Below are 24,485 nucleotides of genomic sequence, written 5' to 3'. Positions count from 1 at the left end.
ACAGTATACCTGGAAGGGGAGCTTGTTAGGAAGAGGTCAAAATGCAGACTACTTTGTACTCGGAAAAAAAGTAAAAAGTAAATAAATGAAAGAAAAAGAGTTTTAAACTTGATTTTATTTTCTTTCATTTACTTTCATAAACATGGAAACAAATTTTGTTCTGTACAGCTTAACAACAGATAATTAACCATATCAAGAAGAGCAAATAATGGAGCATATTACTGAAAAGTGTTCTGATGCAGGAGAATATGAGGAATTACAGGTGCTACTTGCATTGACTTTAAATGCTAATCTCATGTGCAGTCCCTGTGCAAGGTAGGTTGTCTGCATCTGCAAAAGTATTAAATGAACTGCTTAATAAACAAATTCAATTTCATAAAAATTTGTTAATAGAGGAAAATTTATTTATATAGCATAATTTCATCTTTTACTATTAAAATAATAAATAAAAAGAAAAATAATATATTTTTATTCTTCCATAAAAATGGAATAGATAAAGGAAATTAAAACTTAAAGGACAAAGATACAAGTCATGATCAATTAACACTGTTTTAATTGACATAAATCAAGAAAGCATAAAGTACTTGTCACTAGTACACAAAATAAATATCTTCAACCAAACTTCAAGATCAGGTTTCTGACAACGCCATACCTAGTTTCATCTCTTGCATATAACTAAAAAATTTCTTATTGTATCACCTGCATTTTATCACTTTCCAAATTCCAACAGTCTTTCAAACCTGCTTCAATTTTTATCCTTGAAGCTTTTAAAACTGCACTCAAATTACCCCAAAAAAGAAGTAAGCAATAATGTCAGATAGCAATAATCATTATTCCACCCAACCAAATTAGAAGAAATGCTAGAACGTTTGTTCTCAGCAATGGCATAATACCAATTACTCACCACTTGAGCTTTTCTTAACTAGCTTGTCTTCCAAGTACATAAGTCAGCATTACAATCAGTAACTCACACTTAATTTCCAAAAGGTTTTCTCCTACAGCTCACCATATCTTAAGCCATAATTTCCTTTAGCACTAGAATGATGCAAAATTGAAGGTCTTCCATAATACTACTCCTTCTTACAGTGATTACTGATTTTTCTCTTGTTATCCAAACTCCTTCTCCAATGCAGACAACACAAAATTCCAGGTTTCACACTGCAGCTCACCACAGCTACAAAAAACAGCAACAAATCCCAATAACACCCCTTCTCCTGAAACATCAAATGTATCCTCAAATCCCTTAGCATGACTGTGTAGCACAACTTTGGCACCTCCATGTACAGATCAAACTAGTTTTAAACTGTTCTTTTTTAATTTCTCCCATACAACATTATTATAGATAAATATAAAAGTATGCTGAAATCCTTGGTCATCTTAAAAAATATATATAATAATTAATTTTTTTAAAATAATAAATATTTAAATTTAGTAATTGTGAACATGAATTGCACGACAAATTTAAACTATCTGTGCAATCTTTATACCAGGTGTTAACATTCTTTGTTTTGCAGTGACAAGTGTAAACATAATTCAAATCATCAACATACTTATACAATTAACAGAATTATCTATCATCAATTCCTAGTATGTGCATACACAAGGGATGCATAGGATATGATAGCACTACATGATGAGATTTATGTAATTAGCTTCCTGTGAATAATTTTTGCTCCAAATTAGTTTGTTATCTGTCAAGTCTTTAATAGTGATCTTACATTTCAGTCTTCTAAGGTGATGCAAACTGAATCAATCCACATAGATCTTAGTCTTTCTCCTGCCAAACACCAATTTTGTTAACCTTTGCTTTATGATTTTGTTTATCATGTTCACACCAGCAGTGTTCTATTCATGTTGCTCTGACCACATGAACTCGCTTTCCATACATATATCCATGTTGCTCTGACCACATGAACTCGCTTTCCATACATATATCCCTTCCACAGTAGGTGGGTACATTTTTACAAAGACAAGGCATGTTACTTGCAACTTTTTTGGTAAAATATTTTTTTGTGACCTGTGATATCATCATCATCAATTTCCTGATAATAACCTGAACTCCCAAGGGGAGTTCAGGTTATTATGACAGCTAACTAAAGGTTATTTTGCTAACCTTTCCTCACCCATTCTATTTAAGTGGCCATACTACCTTAGATTAGCTCTGCTGACACATTCTTGAATGCTAATAATGTCAAGTTCCTTTCTAATATCTTAATTTTTAATATGATTCTGCCATTGATGCCATCGGTTCACTCCCCTAATTTTTCTCATATCTGTGGCCACATGGTGTGGAAACCTCGTATTTGTGGTCTCTAGTCTTTGATCAAGTGCTTTATTTTTAACCCAACTCTCACATCCATAACTTAAACTGGTTTAAATACTGTCTTGTATACTGAAAGTATTTTGGTTCATTTCTCTCTTATTCCATGTAAATTTATTCAGTTGGCTACCCACCATAACAGCTTTGCTTATTCTGCTGTCTATTTCCAGATTTAACCTGCCTTCATCACTAAAAACTGTGCCTAAATAGCTGAACTATATTACTCATTCTATAAAATCTCCACATTCAACATACACTGAAATTTTTTATGCTCCCACTTATTTTCGTAGTTTTGGTCTTTTCATTGCTGATTTTCATACCAAATTTGTTATAGCTGTTATTCAATTTAGTCGGAGAATTCTGGAGACTTCCACTAGATGTGTTTAGGAGTACATCACCAAAGAGCTAAGTGTAACATCTTGAATTCTAATTCTAATATCAGGCTTCATGCCACTCTCATTCATAATGTGATCCATATAGATGATGAATAAGAGTGGAGATAATGTGCATCCTTATCTTAGCCCCTGATTTTACATAAAACCATCTTCCTGTATTTCCTTCAATTCTAACTGCTGCCTGATAACTTAAATATAGATAATGTATTGTTCTGTATAATGCTCCATTCATCCCACATAATTGTAGCATTTTGAAAAGCTTTTTTCTGGGCACCATGTCATATGCATTTTACAGATCTGCAAAATTAAGTACAGATCCTTGTCATATTCTAACAATTATCCTCAACTATTTGTCTTAAAGTGAAAATCTGATCATCATCATCCTAATGCTAATTACCAAAAAATATAGACCATATTGGTCTGTTCTTTATCTAATATCTTTTTTTTGAGGTCTACCCAGCCTTCTCTTTCCAGTTGTTTTATATTTTATTATGTGTTTAGATTATTGGTTGTTGGCCATTCAGTTTACATGTTCTATCCAATTTTGTTTATAATTGTTTAGGGTTTCTACTATTGATTTTGTTTTTAGTTCTTTTAAAATATCTTTATTTCTTTTTTGATCTAATAATGTGTACTTTGCAGTTTTTCTAATGAATCTCATTTCACTTGTTTTTATTCTTTGTTTATCTTGTTTGTTTATTGCCCAAATTTTGATGCCATATAATAATGTGAGCACTGCTAAAGTGTTGTATATTTTCAAGCATGTTTCTTTTTGTACTATATCTGGATTGAGTGTTCTATTTATCAGGCCTATAATCTGTAAAAATTTTTAAGTTTTTAATTTTATGTCTTTTTCTCCTTTATATGATATTTCACATCCAAGATAACTGAAAGTATTTATCTGTTCTATTATTTTACTTTTAACTGGGGTTTGTCCACAAAATGCCATTGTTTTTAGTTTTATCTTTGGATATTTTCATTCCAAACTGTTCTACTATAATGATTAAATTATATATTGCTCTTTGTAAATTGTCTTCCTTCTCTGATATTATCTGAGCATCTACAAATAATAACATATTTATTTTGTTATTCCGTGAAACTTCTATACCTGGATTGTTTAAGGTGTTCCACTGTATTAATATTTCATTAATATAAATATTGAAGTGTTGGAGACAGAGGGCATCCCTGTCTTATTCCTTGATTTATAGATTGTTTTTCAGACATTTATTTTTATTATCTTTGTGTATATGCAATATTGCATGTAGTAAAAGATTAGGTATATTTATTCTATGTAATATACCAAACAGTATATAACTTTTTAGTTTGTCAAATACGTTTTTTGTAATCTATAAACGAAAGATGAGTTTTGAAATTAAATTCTGTTCTTTTTTTCTATAAGTAATTTTAAACAAGAAGCTGCTTTTATGGTATGAAGGTCAGCAATAACAAGACAAAGACAATGAAAATAGGCAGAAGCATTGAAAATATCAACTTTATTGTGAATGGAGAACCTATAGAACAAGTGAAACATTTCAGCTACTTAGGCACAATTTTTAGTGAAGATGTAAATTAAGTATGGAAACAGACAACAGAATCAACAAAGCTGGTATGGTAGGAAACCAAATGAATAAATTTATATGGAATAAGAGAGAAATTAATCAAAAACTAAATTAGCTATATACAAGACAGTGTTCAAACCAATTTTAACTTAGGGATCTTCATGGATTAGAAATAAAACACTTGACCAAAGACTAGAGACCACAGATATGAGAGTCCTGAGAAAGATTAGGGGCATGAACAGATGGCGTCAATGACAATATATTAAAAACGAGGATATTAGAAAAGAATTTGACATTGTTAGCATCCAAGAACATGTTAGCAGAGTGAATATCAGGTGGTATGGTCACTTGAACAGAATGGGAAAGGAAAGATTAGCAAAACAAGTGTTTTCTGCCAGGTTGGCAAGAAAAAGACCCAGAGAGGAAGCCCAAGATAAGTGGACTAATAAAATAAAAAGTGCCTTAGAAGACATAAACATAAGATCTGATAATGTTGTAGTCTTGACAGATAACATATTGATATGGAGGAAGATTGTTTGTTGATGGGAAGTTAGTAATAAGTTTTTCGTGTAGTACTAACATAATATCCTGTACATCTCTTGAGAATACATGTCAGGAATTCGATGATGTTTTATTACCCCCTCCCCAATTTTTAAATATAGGTATTACTATACTTGTTTTCCATTCTATTGGTATTTGTCTATTTTTATATATTTTATTTAAAAATTTTAATCTGTGATGAAATATTTCCCCAGCAAATTTATACAGTTCAGAGTTTATCCCATCTTCTCCTGCTGATTTACCATTTTTTTTTATTTTACTTAGGTTGTCCTTTAATTCTTTTATTGTTATTATATCATTTAAAGCAGTTTGTAAGTTTCTGGGGTAATTTTTCTAAATAAGTATTATCTGTTCAAAGATCTGCAAAGTAATCCAAGAATTCTTTTAAATCTTTTTCAAAATTTATATTTACAGTTTCTTTTATATCTGCATTCAAGTGTTTAGTATTTTATCTGCATTGGGTCTCATTTTGTATATGTCATTTTCTAGATATGATGCAAATTTTTTCCAGCTTTCTCTATGCCTCTTTCTGGTTTCTCTTTTTTGCTACTGATCATCCTTTTTCACATTCAATTTCATCTTCTTGTTTTTTGCTACTTTACAATCTTTTAAAGGCTAGCTTTTTATTTTCAATTGTTTTTATTTCATTGTCAGATATATGTAATTTTTTTTTTTATTTTTATGATATATTTTGTGTGTTCCTAGACTTTCTTATGCTGCTGATGTAATAATTTCTTTCGTATTATTCCATTCTTTCTCGATGTCTTCATTTTCTTGTATTTTTTTTTAGGTAGTTATTAATCCTGTGTTGGTATAAATTTCTTAAACGTGAACTGTTTAGCAGTCTTACTTTGTAATTAGATTTTGTTTCTCTAATTTTATTTTTTCTTTGTATTTTTTATAACCAATTTGGTGGTAACCTTAATTTTGCCTGCACTAAATTGTGATCTGTAGCCCTCTTCTGACTTTAACATCTAAGAAGAGGTTTGCTGCTTTTCATTTGCTATAAAGTATTCTATTATTGATTTTTGTCCTCTTTCACACCCTGTATATTTTATGTTTGTAGAATGTATTCATTATTTTTAAATTATGATATAATCAACGAGTCACTTTCCATTTTTGTTTACTATTGGTTCTTCAAATTTTTCTATATTATTATTAATTTTTTTCATTCCTATTCTGCCATTAAGATCTCCAGCTATAATTATATTGTCTGTTTTATTTAATTTTTCATATATTCCTTGTGTTTATAAAAATCATCATTTTCTTCTTCTTTCTCTTCTTCAGGGGCATACAAGCCAACAACTGTTAAAATTTTTTTATTTAATTTTTAATCGCATTTCTAATATTCCTTCATTCCAATATGTATAATGAGTTATTTTTGCTTTAATTAATTTGTGGATCCAAATCATTACACCAGCTTTTGCACGTATTTGTTTGTCCACTCCACTATATATGATATGATAATTAGTCGTTTCTTTTGTTTTTTAAGTATGTTTTTTATTTCTGTAAGAACTGTAATTTCCATATTTTCTTCATTTAAAATTTTATCTAATTCTTCTTTATGTATTATGCTTTTAATGTTCCATGTAGCATATTTCATCACATTTTTCTTTTTCCATAGTTTAACATTTTCCAGTTTGCAGTCTTTCCCAAGTTCTTTGTCCAGTTTTGATTTTGTTCAGACTTGAAAGTAACATTTGTTTCCCTATGTCAAGTTACTAGCATGACAATAGGTAACTTAGTGGTGGGCTGCCACCACTAACTTGCCGTTTTTTAGTAGATAGTGGAAACTACAGTTTGAGAGGAAAGAGTCACTCTCTCTCACCCTCGAATTGCTCTAATAGCACTGGGAGGGGGGGGGGAGTAAGAAGTAAAAGAGAGTAGAGGAAAGAAGAGTAGAAGACCAGTCTACAGATATGATATATCAAGTGTATATTGTAGGAAATAAGATCAGGTCTAACTTGATCTTGATGACCTCTATTTGGCCTGAACCCAGCTTGTTCTTCTCAGAGTTTCTGTTCTACAATCTTTCTCAACTTCTTTTCAAGCAATCTTACATAAATCGCACCTGGAGCATTTAGTAGAGAAATTCCTCTGTAATTCTCACATTCAGTGTTATTCCCTTTTTTAAAGATGGGTACTATGAAAGCTCTACTCCAATCTTTGGGAATTCAACCTTCTGAAAAGGCCCTCTGAATTATGAAGTGTAGCCACTGCAAAACTTTTCTACCTCTATATACAAGCATTTCTGTTTGGGTATCATCTGCTCCTACTGTCTTTCACCATTTTCAAGTTTTTGATTGCTTTTCTACCTCAAGTACTGATGTGTACTCTTCTTTGCATTCCTCTTGAAAATATTCTAGTATGGTTCTGTCACTGTTTGTTTCATTTGTTTCAAAGCAATTACTCCAGGATATCCTTATCTTCAGTTTTCAAGTTATCTTTATCATTTTTGATTCCTTTTACAGTAGTCTTTCATCTATTTCGAAGCTTTTTCATAACCTCCAGAACAGTTTGCCACCTTCCTGATATTTAGTTTCTATATTCTTAACATAGTCTTCCCATGACTTTTGTTTAGCTACTTTTACAGATAGCTTAGCTCTCTTACATTTTTCTCTGCATTCTTTTAGGGCATCTACCAGCATATTTGCTAGGAATGCTTGGTATGCTTTCTTCTTTTCCAGGACTACTTCTTTAACTTCTTGTGTCCAACATGGTGTTGTTATTTTTCTATCCTTTCAGACAACTTCACCATATACCTCCCTAGCTGAATCAATCCATGTCTTCATCAAAGTTTGCCACTGAGACGCCAAGGTTTGGTTCTTGTTTTTAAACTGCTGCAAATTTTTTTTTAATAATGTTCGCATAGTCTACAATTTACTTGTAAAAGCTGCTCAACTTTACTTCTTTTTAAAACTTTCTTACATACTGTTCTTTTCAATGAGATATCCATTTTTATCCTGCTTAATACTAAGTAATGGTCACCTCCAATTTCAAATCCTCTATACATTCTTGTATCCTGAATGAGCATGAAGATATCACTCTCAACAATAATGTGTAATCAGGCTTTCTTTTTTCTTGTATCTTCTTTCCATGTGAACTTGTGCACATCTTCACGTTGAAACATGGTATAGTAATGACCATTGGCACACCTGGAGGGGGGGGGGGGGCTCCCAAAAAAAGAAAAAGGAAAAAAATACTAGAAAATTTTCCAAAAATCTTTTCCTAATTAAAATTAATTTTTTTTTACTTATGTTGTGGAATGTCTTCTATTTCTATACTACTTATGAATTAGTGGTCACATAAGGTGAGAATACCCTATAGCTCTCTGGAATCACGGCTGCTGTGAATGCAAGGCGAATGAGGTAGTGCTCAGGCGGACTGAGCGCTACTTCGTTTGCCTAAGCTGGGCCAGAGGAGACCACGGGTATCATGTATTGGCAATCACTGCAAATGCACAGTCATAGGTCATATGCAATGTGTAGTGCCTATTCTCAAATAGTCTACTCTGGACAGACTGGCCAGAGTAGAATCTTGGAAGAATTCTGCTGAGATTAGAATAAAAATAAAAAATAAAAAAATCGAGATTATATAAAATTTCTGGAATAAGAAGGCGAGATCAATTGAGATCAGGTTAGCATATTTTGGCCAAACAGGTAGATAAGAAGCTGTACGTCATGATGAATATTTAGAATATTAAATTCCATGAGCCTGAACAGTTGGGACTTGCAAAACATGCTATCTCCAATAAATATCCCTTGGAAGAATATGTTCTTCTAGTTGTTTAATATGAAAGTCATACTGAAGATACCCTTGACACTAGAGCAAAAATACTATGCTAATAAAAATTACATAAGTTTAATTATTTAACAGTTTTATGCTATATATAAAACTAATATAAACTATTAAACAGCTCTAAAACTATAATCCACAACTAAAAGTAAACAAGATTTAACTTCCAAAGCAATACCAAGAGAAGAAATGATTTTACAGAGTAGATACCAATACGTACCTGAAAGTACACAAGCCAATAAGGAATGAGAAAAATAAATATTATTAATACTGTGCCTAGTGTTTTTACATCATCTACAGCAGCTTCATGAAACTTTCCACCGTATCTTAGTTTTGCTCTGTCTAACCATGAAGGATTACTTGTATTTGCAGACTGGCTAATGCTGTAAAGATAAAAATAGCAACCACCACCAAAAAAATATTTCAGTAATTATTATTAACAACAAATAAGTAATGAAGTGATTATGCATACAAACTATTCAGTTTTCATACATAATAATGCTAGTACAAATGCAATGGAGAGAAGAGCAGTTTTGCAAACAGTCTGTGGAAATCACTGAGTGATGTGCACTATTATGAATAATCATGTCTACGCAATTCTCTGCAAACAGTTTCTTGTGGAGAAAATTGAAATAATATTATAATAATCGGCAATATTTCCTGAATTTTAGTGTTGTATTTATTTTTGAGAACAAAGTGTGTCTGCATGATTTTTGGTGTGATTTATTAAATTGTTAGATTTATTATTTATTAAACAGAACACAATGGCAGTACTCACGAGGGCAACCACGTAGGTTTCGACCAGGCGAGTGCAAACATCAGGAAGTGCATTAACAAAATACTTTTCAAAACTAATACGATGTCTTGAGTGCAATATGTATGCATAACGAAGTGCAAGGAATGTGTTTGTGAAGAGAATGGACAGGAGATGAAGGAAGGTATGAATTTGTAGGAAGTGCAACATAATATTAGACCACAAGGCAATGAATGCAAAACAGACTGAAAAGATAAAAGATGGTGGAAAGTTTTATGAAGCTGCTGTAGATGATGTAAAAACACTAAAAAATGGACTACATTTAAATAGTTTTGGAGTGAGTATACTGGAGAAAGTGTTGCTAAATGGAAGTACAGTGTGTGTGTGCTGTATACAAGAAATCAAAAGTAAGAGATGAAGTGAAAGAGCAGGAGAGTGGTATTGAAGAGACAGGAGTGCTTGGCAGTGAAAAGAATGGTAGTGTGAGAGAATAAGAGAGAACGGGAATGCAAGAGGAACAGGAAAACGGGGGGGGGGGGAGTGAGAGGCATGGCGTAGGGAGACGACGAACCTCAAAAATTACATAGCAAAAAGATAATATGCCTCTAAAAATTTAGCGAACATTTATATTTATTATTTATTTATTTGCGCCTAGGGCTTCAAAGGAACATAATCCGCTAATGGCTTAGATAGAACTAGCTACAGACTTAAAATGAACTGGTGTGTTTGTTTACAAATGCCAGAAGTATCAGAAATAAGGGAGATGAAATGATTTCACTGATTGAGTTTATTCATCCCAGAATCATTGGAATAAGTGAATCATGATTGAATGAAGATGATATCGTAACAGGAATAGAAATGGAAGGATACAGTATTTTTTGCAAGGATAGAAAGGGCAAGAAGGGAGGGGAGAAGTGCTGCTGATGACAGCATGGGAATTAAATCCATATAAGGTAGACATGAAAGAGGAAAACAGTGGCACTGGTTATGAGACAATGTGGTGTAATGTGGAAGTTGACAGGAAGACACATTTAGTCATATGTTGCTATACGTCAGGGAATGTGGAGGGTGGTGATGAAGAAATGTATAAAGAACTTGGATTAGTGAAGAATGAAAAATGAATTTGAGTTTTTGAGAGATAACTATCTCAGGAAGCATGTAAAGAATGGCAAGCGAGGATTGAGAGTTTTAGAGCTGATCGTATCATCTGGAAATGTAATTGTGAGTGGGGTTTCACACTTTCCTCCAGTTGGTGAGAGAGATCATGAAGTGATCACCTGGATTGTAGCTAGTCATATGCAGACTTCTGTGAGTAAAGGATATACGTGGAATTATAAGGCTAGTGATTATGACAAGCTTAGGAGACAGCTTGGAGCTATAGCATGGAATGAGGAGTTGAGCAGTAAGGAAATAATCAATGTGAAAATGTATTCTGAATGCCAAAAGACTGAATAAGGTAGGTGTAAAATGAATGAATGAGGGGCTTAAGCATGAAATCTGGAAAAAGAAGGTACTTTGATGGCAGTACAAGATGAGTAATGGTAATAATCAGTTACATGAAGAATATAAAGAACAAGCCAGGAGAGTGACTCAGTTAGTAAGGAAAACAAAAGCGCACTATGAGCAGAAATTGGCAAAACAGGTGAAGAAAAACCCTAGAGTTTTTTTTTTTTTTTAAATATGTGGCAAGCAAAAGGAAGAATGAGCATGGTAATATGATGTTAATGAACGAAAATGGTAGAATGGTAAAAATGCTGCAAAAGACATTGAAGTATTCAGTGATCAATTTATAAGGGGTTTCATCCTGATCAGGGTGGAATCATGAGGAACTTAAGTGTAAAGGACATAGAAGAGGATGGTTTAATTGTGAATGAGCAGGAGGTATTTGAGGAAATAAATAACCTTGATGTCAATAAGGCAATAGGATTTAATGACATATCGCCATGTGTCTTAAGGGAATATTCAAATTATAGGCCAATCTGTATATCTGGAGTTGTGAAGGTACTAGAGAGATCGGCGAGAAGTAGGATACAGAATTGAGTCGAAAACAACAGTATTCTTTGTGGTTATTAGCATGGGTTTGTTAAGGGGAAATCATGTTTTACTAACTTATGTAATATAACAAGGTGACAAACATCTTGGACAGGGGAAATGAATATACAGTGGTATAACTTGGATTTTGCAAAACTTTTTGATAGCTCACATATGACAAACTAATAAACTGAAACAGATGAGATTGGATAACAAGCTTCTGAGTTGGATTAGTGACTAGCTGTCAGATAGGTATCAGAAAATTTTATGTGGCAGTGCAGTATTCCATGAGCAGGAGATCACTAGTGGTGTACCACAGGGGTCAGTTTTGGGACCACTGTTGTTCAATTTGTATATCAATGATATTAGGATGGGCTTAACTAGTGATATGCAGCTGTTTGCAGATGATGCAAAACTGGGGAGAGCAATGCAGAGTGAAGCAGATGTTATGCCCTTGATGAGGACTTGAATAGATTGCATGGATGGGCAAAGTGGAACTAGCAGTTCAATGTTGGAAAGTGTAAGGTTGAAAAGCCAAACGGCTATTTTTTTCTGGCGAAGTTGATAAGTTAAGGGGGATAAAAATCCCTTATTGTTCTTCAGCCAGTAAGCGAAACTAAGATCGAAAACAATGATCTGAACGTTTCATGCCGACGAATTGTCGGTGGATCTAAGCGTAAGTGACCACTTGGTAGTGCCACACCAAGGCAACTCGTTGCAAAGGTGGAGCAAGCTCCCTCACTATTCTTGATATTTTCTCATAATGTAAAAACACACAGCTCCTAGGAGATGTAGTACTGTTTTACATTATGAGGAGAGGTCACTACCCAGACTGGTTTCAACCTTTTTTGAGGTCTCATCAGTGAGTAGCTATTTTTATCCCCCTTAACTTATCAACCTCGCCAGAAAAAAATAGCCGTTTGGCTTTTCATCTTAGTTATAATATGATATAATATAATACAGTGACACACCTTTCTGGCAATCGTATAGCAAAAGTATGTAAGTTCTTTTCACTTAAACTCTGATATTCTAGGTCTAGCTACTCACTGATGAGACCTCAAAAAAGGTTGAAACCGGTCTGGGTAGTGACCTCTCCTCATAATGTAAAACAGTACTACATCTCCTAGGAGCTGTGTGTTTTTACATTATGAGAAAATATCAAGAATAGTGAGGGATCTTGCTCCACCTTTGCAACGAGTTGCCTTGGTGTGGCACTACCAAGTGGTCACTTACGCTTGGATCCGCCGACAGTTCGTTGGCATGAAACGTTCAGATCGTGGTTTTCGATCTTAGTTTCGCTTACTGGCTGAAAAACAATAAGGGATTTTTATCCCCCTTAACTTAAAGTGTAAGGTTTTGAAATTTGGTAAGCAATGATGGGATGCAGAGTATACACTTGATTGGGAAACTTTAAAGGAGGTAGAGAAAATGAGAGATCTGGGAGTGGTGGTGGACAAGGACCTGAAATTCAGATGCCACATTGCACGAGTTGTGAAGACATCACATCAGTTTGCCTGTGTAGTGGAACTGGAAGAACAGCAGAACATTGCACCCTTTGATTGAAAAAGACCTGGGTTCAATTCTCATTGTGATGAGGGGAATCCTTATACGAGCTTATTCAATTGAAAGTGAGTTAGCTGATCTCATACGGAGGTAGCAGGGTTTTTCCCTCCCGGAAACTTGGGTTTTTTATCCCACGTAGAAACAAATAGGCCTTCAGAACACATGCAATTTACAGACAAAAAATACTGTTATTGGTGTTGATGGGCAGTAGATGGCTTTGATGGTAGAAGTCGTGTCATAGTAGGAGAATTAAGTAGCAGTGGAGAAGGTGATATGTATTTAGCAAGTAGAGTAGATTGCCCTCCTGCAATCAGTCCTTGGACTTCCTGGAGGTGTCACATAGTAATAGTAATAATAATAATGGCAATAATGTGAGGACCCTAACATGCAGAAATAAAGAGGTTACGATGCCATTGTGTAAGGCCTTAATCAGGCCTCATATGGATTATTATGCACAGATCTGGTTGCTGGGTTTTTATGGTGATGACAATATGTTGGAAAGGGTCCAGAGAAGATTCACAAAGGTTGTCAATGGTCTATGGAATACGAGGACAGATTAAGAGAATGTAAATTGCAAAGCCTTGTGAATAGCTGCATAAAAGAGGATCCAAGACAGCTGTTGCAAATTGCCGACCGATCAGCATATCAGGAGTCGTTGTCAAGGTCTTGGAGAAAGTAGTCAAGAGTAAAATACAGGAATGGATTGATGAAAATGAGATACTGTATGGGGAATAGCATCGTTTTGTGAAGGGTAGATCATGCCTCAGAGGGCTGAACTGGATAGGGGTAATGGGTTTACAGTGATTAGAATTCCATGTGGTATCCTGTCAAAGGCCTCAGTCAGGTCCAGCAGAATCACTGTAAACCCATTACCCCTATCCAGTTCAGCCCTCACTGTGTTATAAAACTTGAGCAAGTTACTATCCCCATATGTTGTAAACTGCAACACATGGGGATGGATATAGGGTTGGTGAGATGGATAAGTGGGTGGTTGATGGAGAGATATCAGAGAGTGGTTTATTCAGGAGTAGAATACAAAAGAACGGCCTGTGACTAGTGGTGTGCCGCAAGGTTCTGTTCTTGGACCACTACTATTTAATTTGTTCATTAACGATATAGGAAAGGATCTGAGAGGAACAGTTCATTTGTTTGCTGATGATGCAAAGTTGGGTAGGGCAATAGTGAATGCATATGATGTCATAATTTTGCAGGACGATTTGGATAGACTGGAGGACTGGGCTAAGGAGAATGGATGTCAATTTAATGTGGCAAAATGCAAGGTTATGCATTTTGGGGTGAAAAGATTAGCAGCAGTATACCATATTGGCGGAACGGTACTCCAGGAGATTGATGAGGCCAGGGATTTGGGAGTGTTGGTGGATACGGAGTTGAAGTTTAGGGGGCACATTGGAAAAGTGGCTAAATCAGCTCATCAAATCACTTGGCTGCTAAAAAATACATTGACGAGCAGAGACAAGCAAGTTATTGTTCCTCTGTATCGAGCCTTGATAAGACCCCATCTCGACTAATGTGCCCAGGTTTGGTTTGCCTGGGTTTCTTCTAGATGGGGAGGAGGTGGAAAGGATCCAGAGGTGAGTGACCAAGATGATAGCAGGTCTATGGAATGAACCTTATGAGAACAAGTTGAAGATTTGTGGGTTGCAGAAATTGGGTGATAGGCAGAAGAGGGGGGATATGATTGAGATATTCAAATTACTGAAGGGTTTCTTATAGGATTAATTCAGAGGATATTTTTGAGAAGAAGACTGATGGTGGAGGACTAGTGGCCATCAATGGAAGCTGGTAAGAGTGTGGTTAGTAAGGGTGTTAGAGCTAGGTTTTTTGCTTTTAGAGTGGTGAATGAGTGAAATAAGCTGCCAGAGTCTGTTGTGGGTGCTATGACTATGAATGCGTTCAAGGCAAAGTATGATAGCTACTGTGTGAATGTTGAATAGTTGATGAACATGATGTTCAGAGCCTCCCTCAATGAGTCTAAGGACTCCTTGGAGTTGCCCGTAATAATAATAATAGGAGGAAGGGGGGGGGGGGAATATGATTGAGATATATAAAGCTAGTCAGGAGTCATTATCAGGTTGACATGGAGAAGATTTTTCATAGAATGGAAGGAGGAGAGGAGGGGGGGGTAAAAAAATGAGACCATCGCTGGAAACTCTAAGGAGAGTCTGAGCAGAGAAGTGAAAAGAAGGTTATTTGCATGGAGAGTAGTTGGTGAGTGAAATGCATTGCCCGAGTATGTTGTGAATGTAGACACATTAAATCATTTTAAGGCACAGTTGAATGAGCATTGTGTGCAGTAGTGTGTACCTACCATGATGAGTCTGACTCCACAGAGGTCGGATGTTAATAATAATAATAAGCACATATGAAAAACAAATGAAAAATAAGAAATATTTTAGAAAATATAAATTCTTTCTGTACTATTTATTTAATTAGATTTCACATAGTTCTCTTTTATAATATTTTTTATTCTATATAAAGGGAAATTGATATTTTGCATTTTACTGAACAGCGAGCTCCTGATTCCATCTCTTAAAATGTTTTTTTTTATATTTACTTTACAAAACTGTGTTGGGGTGCTTAGACAGTAAGGACACCAAATTTAAGAGCATTCATTTATTTTTGTAATCTTTCACTATATTTCTGCAGACTTAAGTCACTCATTCAGATGTCCATTCCCATTGTCCATTTTGTTAAACTGTAAGAAAACTGTTAAACTGTAAGAAACCGACAAAAATCTAACTTCTAATAAGGTCAAATATAGAAAATATAGTTGACTGCTCAGTTTATCAAAGTTTCTTCAATATTTTTTGTGCAATATAACATCACAGTAGGGAATTTAATGTTTGGATTTATTATTATATATATATTTTTTACTGTAATCATTATTCGTAAAATATACAACTATTAAAATTAGTAATGCCATATTATATTTACTGTTCTAACACAGTAGCAATAGTCTTTTTTCTTCCAAAAAAATGAATGTTGAAAACCACATGACATGAAGGAAAGGAAACAAAAAACAAACTCCAACTTATTAATAAAAAATTGTTATAAAGAAAGCTCAAACAATCACAACACAATTCATTATTAGTCACAAGAAAAAAGTAAACCTTAAGTTTTCCTAAGTTCCTCTTAAGGAACAAATACTTTTAATGCTTACCTTTGATTTTCTGTAGTTGTCTGTCTTATATTAAAGCGGTGATTTGACTTGTATGCCTCTTTAATGATTGCTAAAATTTTAACAATTATGCTTCCAGATGCAGATTGGCAGGAATACAGTGGACGTCCTGCAATGAAAACTATAGTAGCAATTCCAACACAGATGGCTGGAATTATATAACCCCAAAAAAAGGTAAAATTTGTTGACTGTTGTATATAAGCAATGCCACCTACAGCAATGAAGGCTCCAATATTTATACACCAATAAAACCAATTAAAGAATACTCTAAGATTTTCTCTTCCTCCTGCTCTTACCTAAAAAAAATAATAATAATAAAATTTTAGAACAAATGTTATGACTTTTAAAGAATAATACCTGAAAGTTACTTAATAATCTACCTAATACACTTCTACTTCTACACTCTACCTAACACACCTCTCTCAGGAGACCCTGTAACCCCTAGAGAGCACGTCCCCTGAGTGGCAGATAGGGGAGCCAACCATGTGTGTGTGTGTACATGTGCGTGCATGTGTGTGTATATATATATATATATATATATATATGGGAATAAATTTTTAACTTGGGTATATTGTATATTAGGATAACCAAGCAATTTTATATGCTTGGTTATTTTAGCTCCTAATCCCAAGTATGCAAACAATTAAGTTTGCGCCTGAAACAAAGTTCAAGTCTAAAGATGGTACAACACCAGGGCAACTCATTGTAAAGGTGGTTAAAGCTTTGATCACTATTCTTAGTATTTTCCCATAATGTAAAGCACATCTCACTAGAAGATGTATACTGCAATGCATTATGGGTGGGGTCACTACCCAGACCGGTTTCGACCTTTTTTGAGGTCTCCTCAGTGAGTAGCTAGACCCTAAATACCAAGGTTTTAGTAATACAAAGCCTTATCAACTTTACCTATATAAGTTGCAACAAGGTGTATTAAGTTTTAATAAAAATCTCTGGAGGAGATATTGATGGGAATAAATTTTTAACTTGGGTATATTGTATATTAGGATAACCAAGCAATTTTATATGCTTGGTTATTTTAGCTCCTAATCCCAAGTATGCAAACAATTAAGTTTGCGCCTGAAACAAAGTTCAAGTCTAAAGATGGTACAACACCAGGGCAACTCATTGTAAAGGTGGTTAAAGCTTTGATCACTATTCTTAGTATTTTCCCATAATGTAAAGCACATCTCACTAGAAGATGTATACTGCAATGCATTATGGGTGGGGTCACTACCCAGACCGGTTTCGACCTTTTTTGAGGTCTCCTCAGTGAGTAGCTAGACCTCAAAAAAGGTCGAAACCGGTCTGGGTAGTGACCCCACCCATAATGCATTGCAGTATACATCTTCTAGTGAGATGTGCTTTACATTATGGGAAAATACTAAGAATAGTGATCAAAGCTTTAACCACCTTTACAATGAGTTGCCCTGGTGTTGTACCATCTTTAGACTTGAACTTTGTTTCAGGCGCAAACTTAATTGTTTGCATACTTGGGATTAGGAGCTAAAATAACCAAGCATATAAAATTGCTTGGTTATCCTAATATACAATATACCCAAGTTAAAAATTTATTCCCATCAATATCTCCTCCAGAGATTTTTATTAAAACTTAATACACCTTGTTGCAACTTATATAGGTAAAGTTGATAAGGCTTTGTATTACTAAAACCTTGGTATTTAGGGTCTAGCTACTCACTGAGGAGACCTCAAAAAAGGTCGAAACCGGTCTGGGTAGTGACCCCACCCATAATGCATTGCAGTATACATCTTCTAGTGAGATGTGCTTTACATTATGGGAAAATACTAAGAATAGTGATCAAAGCTTTAACCACCTTTACAATGAGTTGCCCTGGTGTTGTACCATCTTTAGACTTGAACTTTGTTTCAGGCGCAAACTTAATTGTTTGCATACTTGGGATTAGGAGCTAAAATAACCAAGCATATAAAATTGCTTGGTTATCCTAATATATATATATATATATATATATATATATATGGTGGGGTGGTCCAAATATACTGAATAAGGACTCGTGGACCAACAGGGCCATAAGGGGCAATCATCTTGATTGTAAGGGAAGTGGCACTCCCATGGACCCCTAGCTGGATCTATCCTCTCCTTCTTCTACTTTGCGGAAGACCCACTTACTTTAATCTTTCCTATAAGGCCTTGTCAGCCAACTCTTCTTACTTTATGACCCGTGTGCTATTAGAGTACTCGAGGGCCATGGGGTCTTTTCATTTCTGGCCTTACAACTATGTCCTCTCTATAAACCTTACTATATTTCTTCTATAATCTACCCTTTCCCCTTCAATATACCCTATTCCTCCTATGGGTTTAAATTCGGAAGAAGGCGAGTTCAGAAGCCTTAAGGTAGCAGCCCTACCACTGAACTATTCCATCGTCAGGCTAGTCCCCTGACATGGAGAACATAACCATACTTGTAAGCTGACAGAAAAAGATAATCGGATTGAATCTATGGGAAACGACCCTGGAATGGAAAAGGGAAAACGAAAATGGAAACGACAAAATATAATACACATAGCAAACTGGAATGTAAGAGGAATAGCATATAAAGAAATAGAATTAGACCAGTTATTAAATGAAAGAAATTTTAAAATAGCAGTAATCACTGAAACAAAAAAGAAATTAAAAGGAACTATGAGAACTGAAAATTTTAATGTGATATACAGTGGAGTCGACAGAGACCAAAGAGCACAAGCAGGAGTCATGATTTCGATTCATAACTCCCTTTCAAAACAGTTAAAACATTATAAATTATGGAATAAAAGAATAATAGAAGCTGGAATAAAAATAGATAGAGGCTATTTAACAATAATTGGTTTATATGCCCCAGAAGAAGGAAAAGAACAGGATAATATTGATTTTTATAATCAGCTACAAAACATATACAATAAAATAAACAAAAATGATTACATAATTTTAGCAGGAGACTTAAATGCAAGAATTGGAAACACGAAAATTAATAATAATATAGGAATACATGGAGAACACACTCTAAACAGAAATAGTAAAAAATTGATTGACTTTGTAGTTTATAATAACCTAAAAATAATGAATTCCTTCTATAAACATAAAGACATACATAAATATACTTGGGCAGCAAGAGGATGGAAATCAATACTAAATGAAAAGACATCAAAATTTTCACTAGATGTTAGAGTTCACAGAGGATATGAAATAAGCAGTGACCACTTCCTTGTTAAAATAAAATTAAGATCACCACCTAAATGGCTACAAGTAACAAGAACAGAAAGAAAATTTGAAACATTTGTTTATAAAACTAGACTATTGAATGACACAAATGTACAATGGCTATATGAACAAAGAATTAACCAGTATCTAGATAAAATAAAACAAAATGAAGAAATAGAAATAGAATGGCTTAATATAAAAACGATACTAAATGCAGCAGCAAATGAAAGCTTAGGAAAGACCAAAAAATTCAATAAAAGAAAAAAACTGAAGATCTGGGATGATACAATCAAAGAAATAATCAAAAAGAAAAAAGAAGCCTATCACAAATGGTTAAGCAGTAAAAGATTAGAAGATGAAATAGAATATAAAAGAATAAGAGCCATAGCTAAAAGAGAAGTCAGAAAAAGACAGAGAATCATGGAATAAATTTGTTTCTAATTTAGAACATGATTTATATAAAATAAGACCCAATGTATATAAGATTTTGAAACACCTAAATGCAGATACAAGAAGAAAACATAAAATTAAACACTGAATTGAAATTAGAAGAATTTCTAAATTACTACACAGAACTGTGGACAGACAAATATTTTAAAAAAGACAACTGGCAAACAATTAACGAAAATGAAAAGGAAATAACTGAAGAAGAATTAGAAATCAGCCTGAAAGAAACAAGAAACGGAAAATCACCTGGAGAAGATTAGCTAGGTTCAGAACTATATAAATACGCAAAAACAAGATTCAAAGGAAGACTCTTATTATTTTTAAATAAAATTCACTCAACTGGTATCCCCCCAATAGAATGGAAAAAAGCAATTGTGATTCCTATCTTTAAGAAAGGTAGAGATGACCCTAAAAACTATAGAGGTATCAGTATACTAAATTCATGTTACAAAATATACAGCAGAATCTTAAATAACAAACTAATGAAATATTCCGAAAACTTTATTCTAGAGGTACAAAATGGATTTAGAAAAGGACGATCATGTATAGACCCAGCCTTCTGCCTAAAATTAATAATAGAGAAAAGAAGAGAATATAATTTAGAAACACATATTGCATTTATTGACTTTGAAAAAGCATTTGACAAAGTTAAAAGAAACATTATTTAACATATTAAAAGAAAGACAAATACCAAATAATATCCTAAAAGCTGTCTACAAATAAGATTAAATCATGAGCTATCATATACAAGAGAGATAAACCAAGGGGTCCGACAGGGATGTCCCCTCTCAGCAACTCTTTTTAATATCTACTTAAATGAAATAATAATAAAATGGAGTAAAAATTTACATCAAGGAATTAAACTTTCACCTACAGTTAACTTAAACACTCTCCTCTTTGCAGACAACCAAATAATAATTACAAATTCTGAAGATAACTTACAGAAAGCTATTTTAAATCTAAATGAGATATCCAAAGATTATGGTATGATAATATCAACAGAAAAATCAAAAACTATGGCCTTTAAAGGACAAGATCCAGCAAGAACTAAAATAGTATTAGATAACAAGATCTTAGAACAGGTGAATTCATTTAACTACCTAGGATGTATGATCACTTATGAAAATGAAAAAGATATAAACATAAAAATTGCAAAATATTTAAAAATAACAGGAGTAATTAACTCTATATTTAAACCAAACCTAGTTCAAAAACAAACCAGGCTAAAAGTATACAATACATTAGCCCTACCGGTCTTAATGTATGGAAGCGAAATCTGGACAATAAAACAAAAAGACAAACAAAGATTAACAACAGCAGAAATGAAGTTTATGAGAAAAACTGCAAAGTATACCCTATTTGATCACAAAAGAAAAGAAGATATTATGAAAGAATTAAACCAAGAACCAGTAATTGAAAAAATTAAAAAATATAAACATAGATGAATGGAACACGTTCAAAGAATGAAAACAGAAAGATTACCAAAACAAGCCTTAAAGTACAAGCCATTAGGAAAAAGAAAACCAGGACGTCCTCTTAAACGATTCAACGATGACTTCTAAGGCCAGAACAGGCCATACTAGGCCTAAATCCTTGATATGTATGATGATGATGATGATGATGATACACTTCTGAATGCCACACTAAAAACCTGTAGCACTCAAAGATAAGTAATATCCATGCAAAATGCACAAATGTATTATCTGAACTGAATGAAAACACTGAAACCACATGACATATGAATCATCACCAGATGACTCCTGCTTACAGCTGAAACATAAGAAAACAATCTGTGTAAAGTAACTGTGTGTGAGATTGCTGCAGGACATTGCTCACAGTTGGCCATACTTAACAAGCATTAGCACTATTTACAGACTGAATTCTTCTTTTCTGGAATATTAATTTCTAATGCACTAACTTGTAGGTGCAGCCAAGATTCAGATCTGAACTTAAATTCAGATCTCAATTTCAGTTCTCCCACTAAAACTTGAATACTTTTCTATGAATTATCTTCTGATCTATATTCCAAGTGGGAGGGAGGTCTATGAATTACTTACTGTCTGATATGAATTCCGATTGAAAGTGAGCAAAAAAAGTAACATCTGTGAATTATACAGATGCATGTTATAACTGGTCAAAAAATCATGATCAGCATAGTAAAACAAAAAAACTTATGACATTACTTCACTATTTCTATAGCTCATCTGTCAAAAACAGGAATCTGATTATCTGCAATTCAGAAAGAACTATGAAGTTGTGTTGATGGATGCTGGTATGCTAAGAATAAATAGCATAAATGTTGTTGAGGTGTTTAAATTTTTCCAAGAAATTTTTAGTCAAAGCAGGAAAAAGAACACATCGCTGTGTCTTCAACTTGTCAGTTGATTTTGACAACTGAAATAATCAGAATTCTTACAAAATCAAAGAGTTTGAAAATCAGATGATAAATCTAGTTAAAGCAAATTCAGTCTCTTCCAAAAAAAAGGTAATAAATAATGACACAATATCAGAGTTAATTAGAATGTCTATAAATGCAAGATAGAGGGTGGAAATGTGAAATCAAAATTATTTTTGAAACAAAACAGAGGGATGGTGATGAAATGTATTCTCTTTCCCCCTTCTGGTTAACAACTTAATGGAGAATTTTGAATACCATCTCTTCTGCAAATGGTCAAGATCTGTGAATAACATTTTTGTAGTAAGAGAATTTGTTAACTGAGCTTCAAGAATTCCAAAGAATAATGATATAGTTTTCACTTGAAAACTGATAATCTTATCTCCATTTTAGACCACCACATTCTGTGCAACCACGTATTTTCAGTTCTTCAGGAAGACACTGGATGATATATTTATGTTCTATCCCACCAGTGTCAAAAATTTAGCACCACTGGAACTCATATCCATCAGGCTCACTTTCTTTGCTTCACAGATACTATCACAACAAGAAAAAGACAAAAACTATATTAAAAAATGTAGTTTTGTAATGGTTTTTTACTAATACCTTCATTCGTCAGCAAAGCCATGAACTCAATGGAATTCAAGTTACATGAAATAAAACTTGAATTCATAATTTTGGAAGCTTTCTTCATTTTCTGGGTTGGTAAAAGATAAGCTTTCTCCACCGGTATATTCTAATGTTTATTAGATCCTTGGCACCTTTAGTTTATTCAATTTTGGTCAACCTGACAGCTCTATGGTTGTTTGCCATAAGGAACATAAATACATCAAAAGCCATTAGCGAAACTAGCTTGCAGAGCATGCTATCAGCTTCACAAACAGGATTCACTGGAACAGACTCAAGTTATATATAAGAGCAGGTTCCCAAGGGAACAGGGAAACTGTACGAAGAAAGTTATGAACATTACTTCATCATTCAAATGTGAACAGATCCAAAGGACTATGTTTACTCCCAATGTACAAAATAATTTTGCTAAACACTGCTCATTGTTATTTTTTTTTAAATATGAATACCTCTTAATATATGCAAATACTAATTTACAACAACATATGATTCTTTCTGCATTTAATCCTTAAATTTGTTCTTTTTCAATAAGTTCATCACAACTGAGAAATTTCTAAGACCAAAAAAATAATTTTTGCATAAATCTGCATGTGTTTTATCATGTCAACTTATGGGTCAATTAAAACACAGCTACAAGCAAATTATCAATGCCTAAACTTTTTCCAAAAGCAGAAAATTCACATGCTCAAATTTCAGTCATGCTTTCTGTTCTCTTGCCAAAAAAACTATGGCTATAACTTTTGTCCAATTTTGTTTCTACCTCTTTTGTACTTAAATGGTTCTACTGCATCATTTCCCATGAAATTTTCTATTTTTCATAAGGAATGTCATTTCATATTTCAAGAACCACAATCACTCATCAGCCATTTTGTTTCAGAACTACAATTAGGATTACTGGAGATCTGATTCATTGGCATTACGGACACAATTAGAATTAATATGTGAACAGAAAATATCTAGAGTGGGAACACTATAAAATGTATTTTTTTTATGTTCTCCAAGGCAGATGTCAACAGTCCTTCCAGTGTATCCACAGTAAGCCAAGTACATGGTACTTCATATATACTGCTTGGAAAGAAGTCAACAGACACCATGATGCGAGGAACAAACAGCCATGGCACCCACCTTAATAGGAAGAAGGACCTTCTTTTGCTGCAATGATTGCAGCAATCCTACGAGGCACACTTTCCACAAGCATACGATAGTAATCAATGGCAATTTTGTCCAATTCTTCCTGTAAGCATGTAATGAGGTCCTGAACTGTTATTCTACAAATAGTCCTTCATACAAATTTGCTAAACATTTAGCTAAATTACTAGTCCCCCCCCCTCACATGTAATTTTTCCTCCTTTGTTAATGTTCATCTAAAAGGTATATTAAAAAACAATATCTTAAAAAAAATTCAGACATAATGATTAGTTTCGGTGTCAGGAACTCATGGAGGAAGGCTACATACTCCACACCCCAGCTATCATACTTGTTCCTGAATTCATTCATGCTGCTTGCACAGAAAACATCCAATCCATTCTAATCACACAGCACTATGAGAGTAAAATCTAGATCTTGTTCCCTCCTTGGAGGCATTCATTCTCAGCATCCGAGGATGCCTTCTTGTCCTTTCCACA

At 33.9% G+C, this 24,485-nt stretch overlaps 1 protein-coding gene across 1 annotated transcript in view; it reads right to left on the bottom strand.

The window, feature by feature from the left end:
• Positions 1–24,485, bottom strand: part of LOC150097932 (solute carrier family 15 member 4-like) — a 91,835-nt gene that overhangs the window by 48,095 nt on the left and 19,255 nt on the right. Inside the window, exons 3-5 of the mRNA XM_090406630.1 lie at positions 16,160–16,473; positions 8,851–9,013; positions 223–330 (exon numbers count right to left, since the gene is read on the bottom strand). Of these exons, the coding sequence (XP_090262756.1) occupies positions 223–330; positions 8,851–9,013; positions 16,160–16,473 (585 nt within the window). The remainder of the gene's footprint in view (positions 1–222; positions 331–8,850; positions 9,014–16,159; positions 16,474–24,485) is intronic.

Source organism: Typopeltis vanoorti, chromosome 16, assembly GCF_054136105.1.
Source record: "Typopeltis vanoorti isolate ZY-2024b chromosome 16, IOZ_Tvanoo_1.0, whole genome shotgun sequence".
In the NCBI taxonomy this organism is placed as follows: domain Eukaryota; kingdom Metazoa; phylum Arthropoda; class Arachnida; order Uropygi; family Thelyphonidae; genus Typopeltis; species Typopeltis vanoorti.
This window is presented reverse-complemented; position numbering and strand designations above follow the sequence as displayed.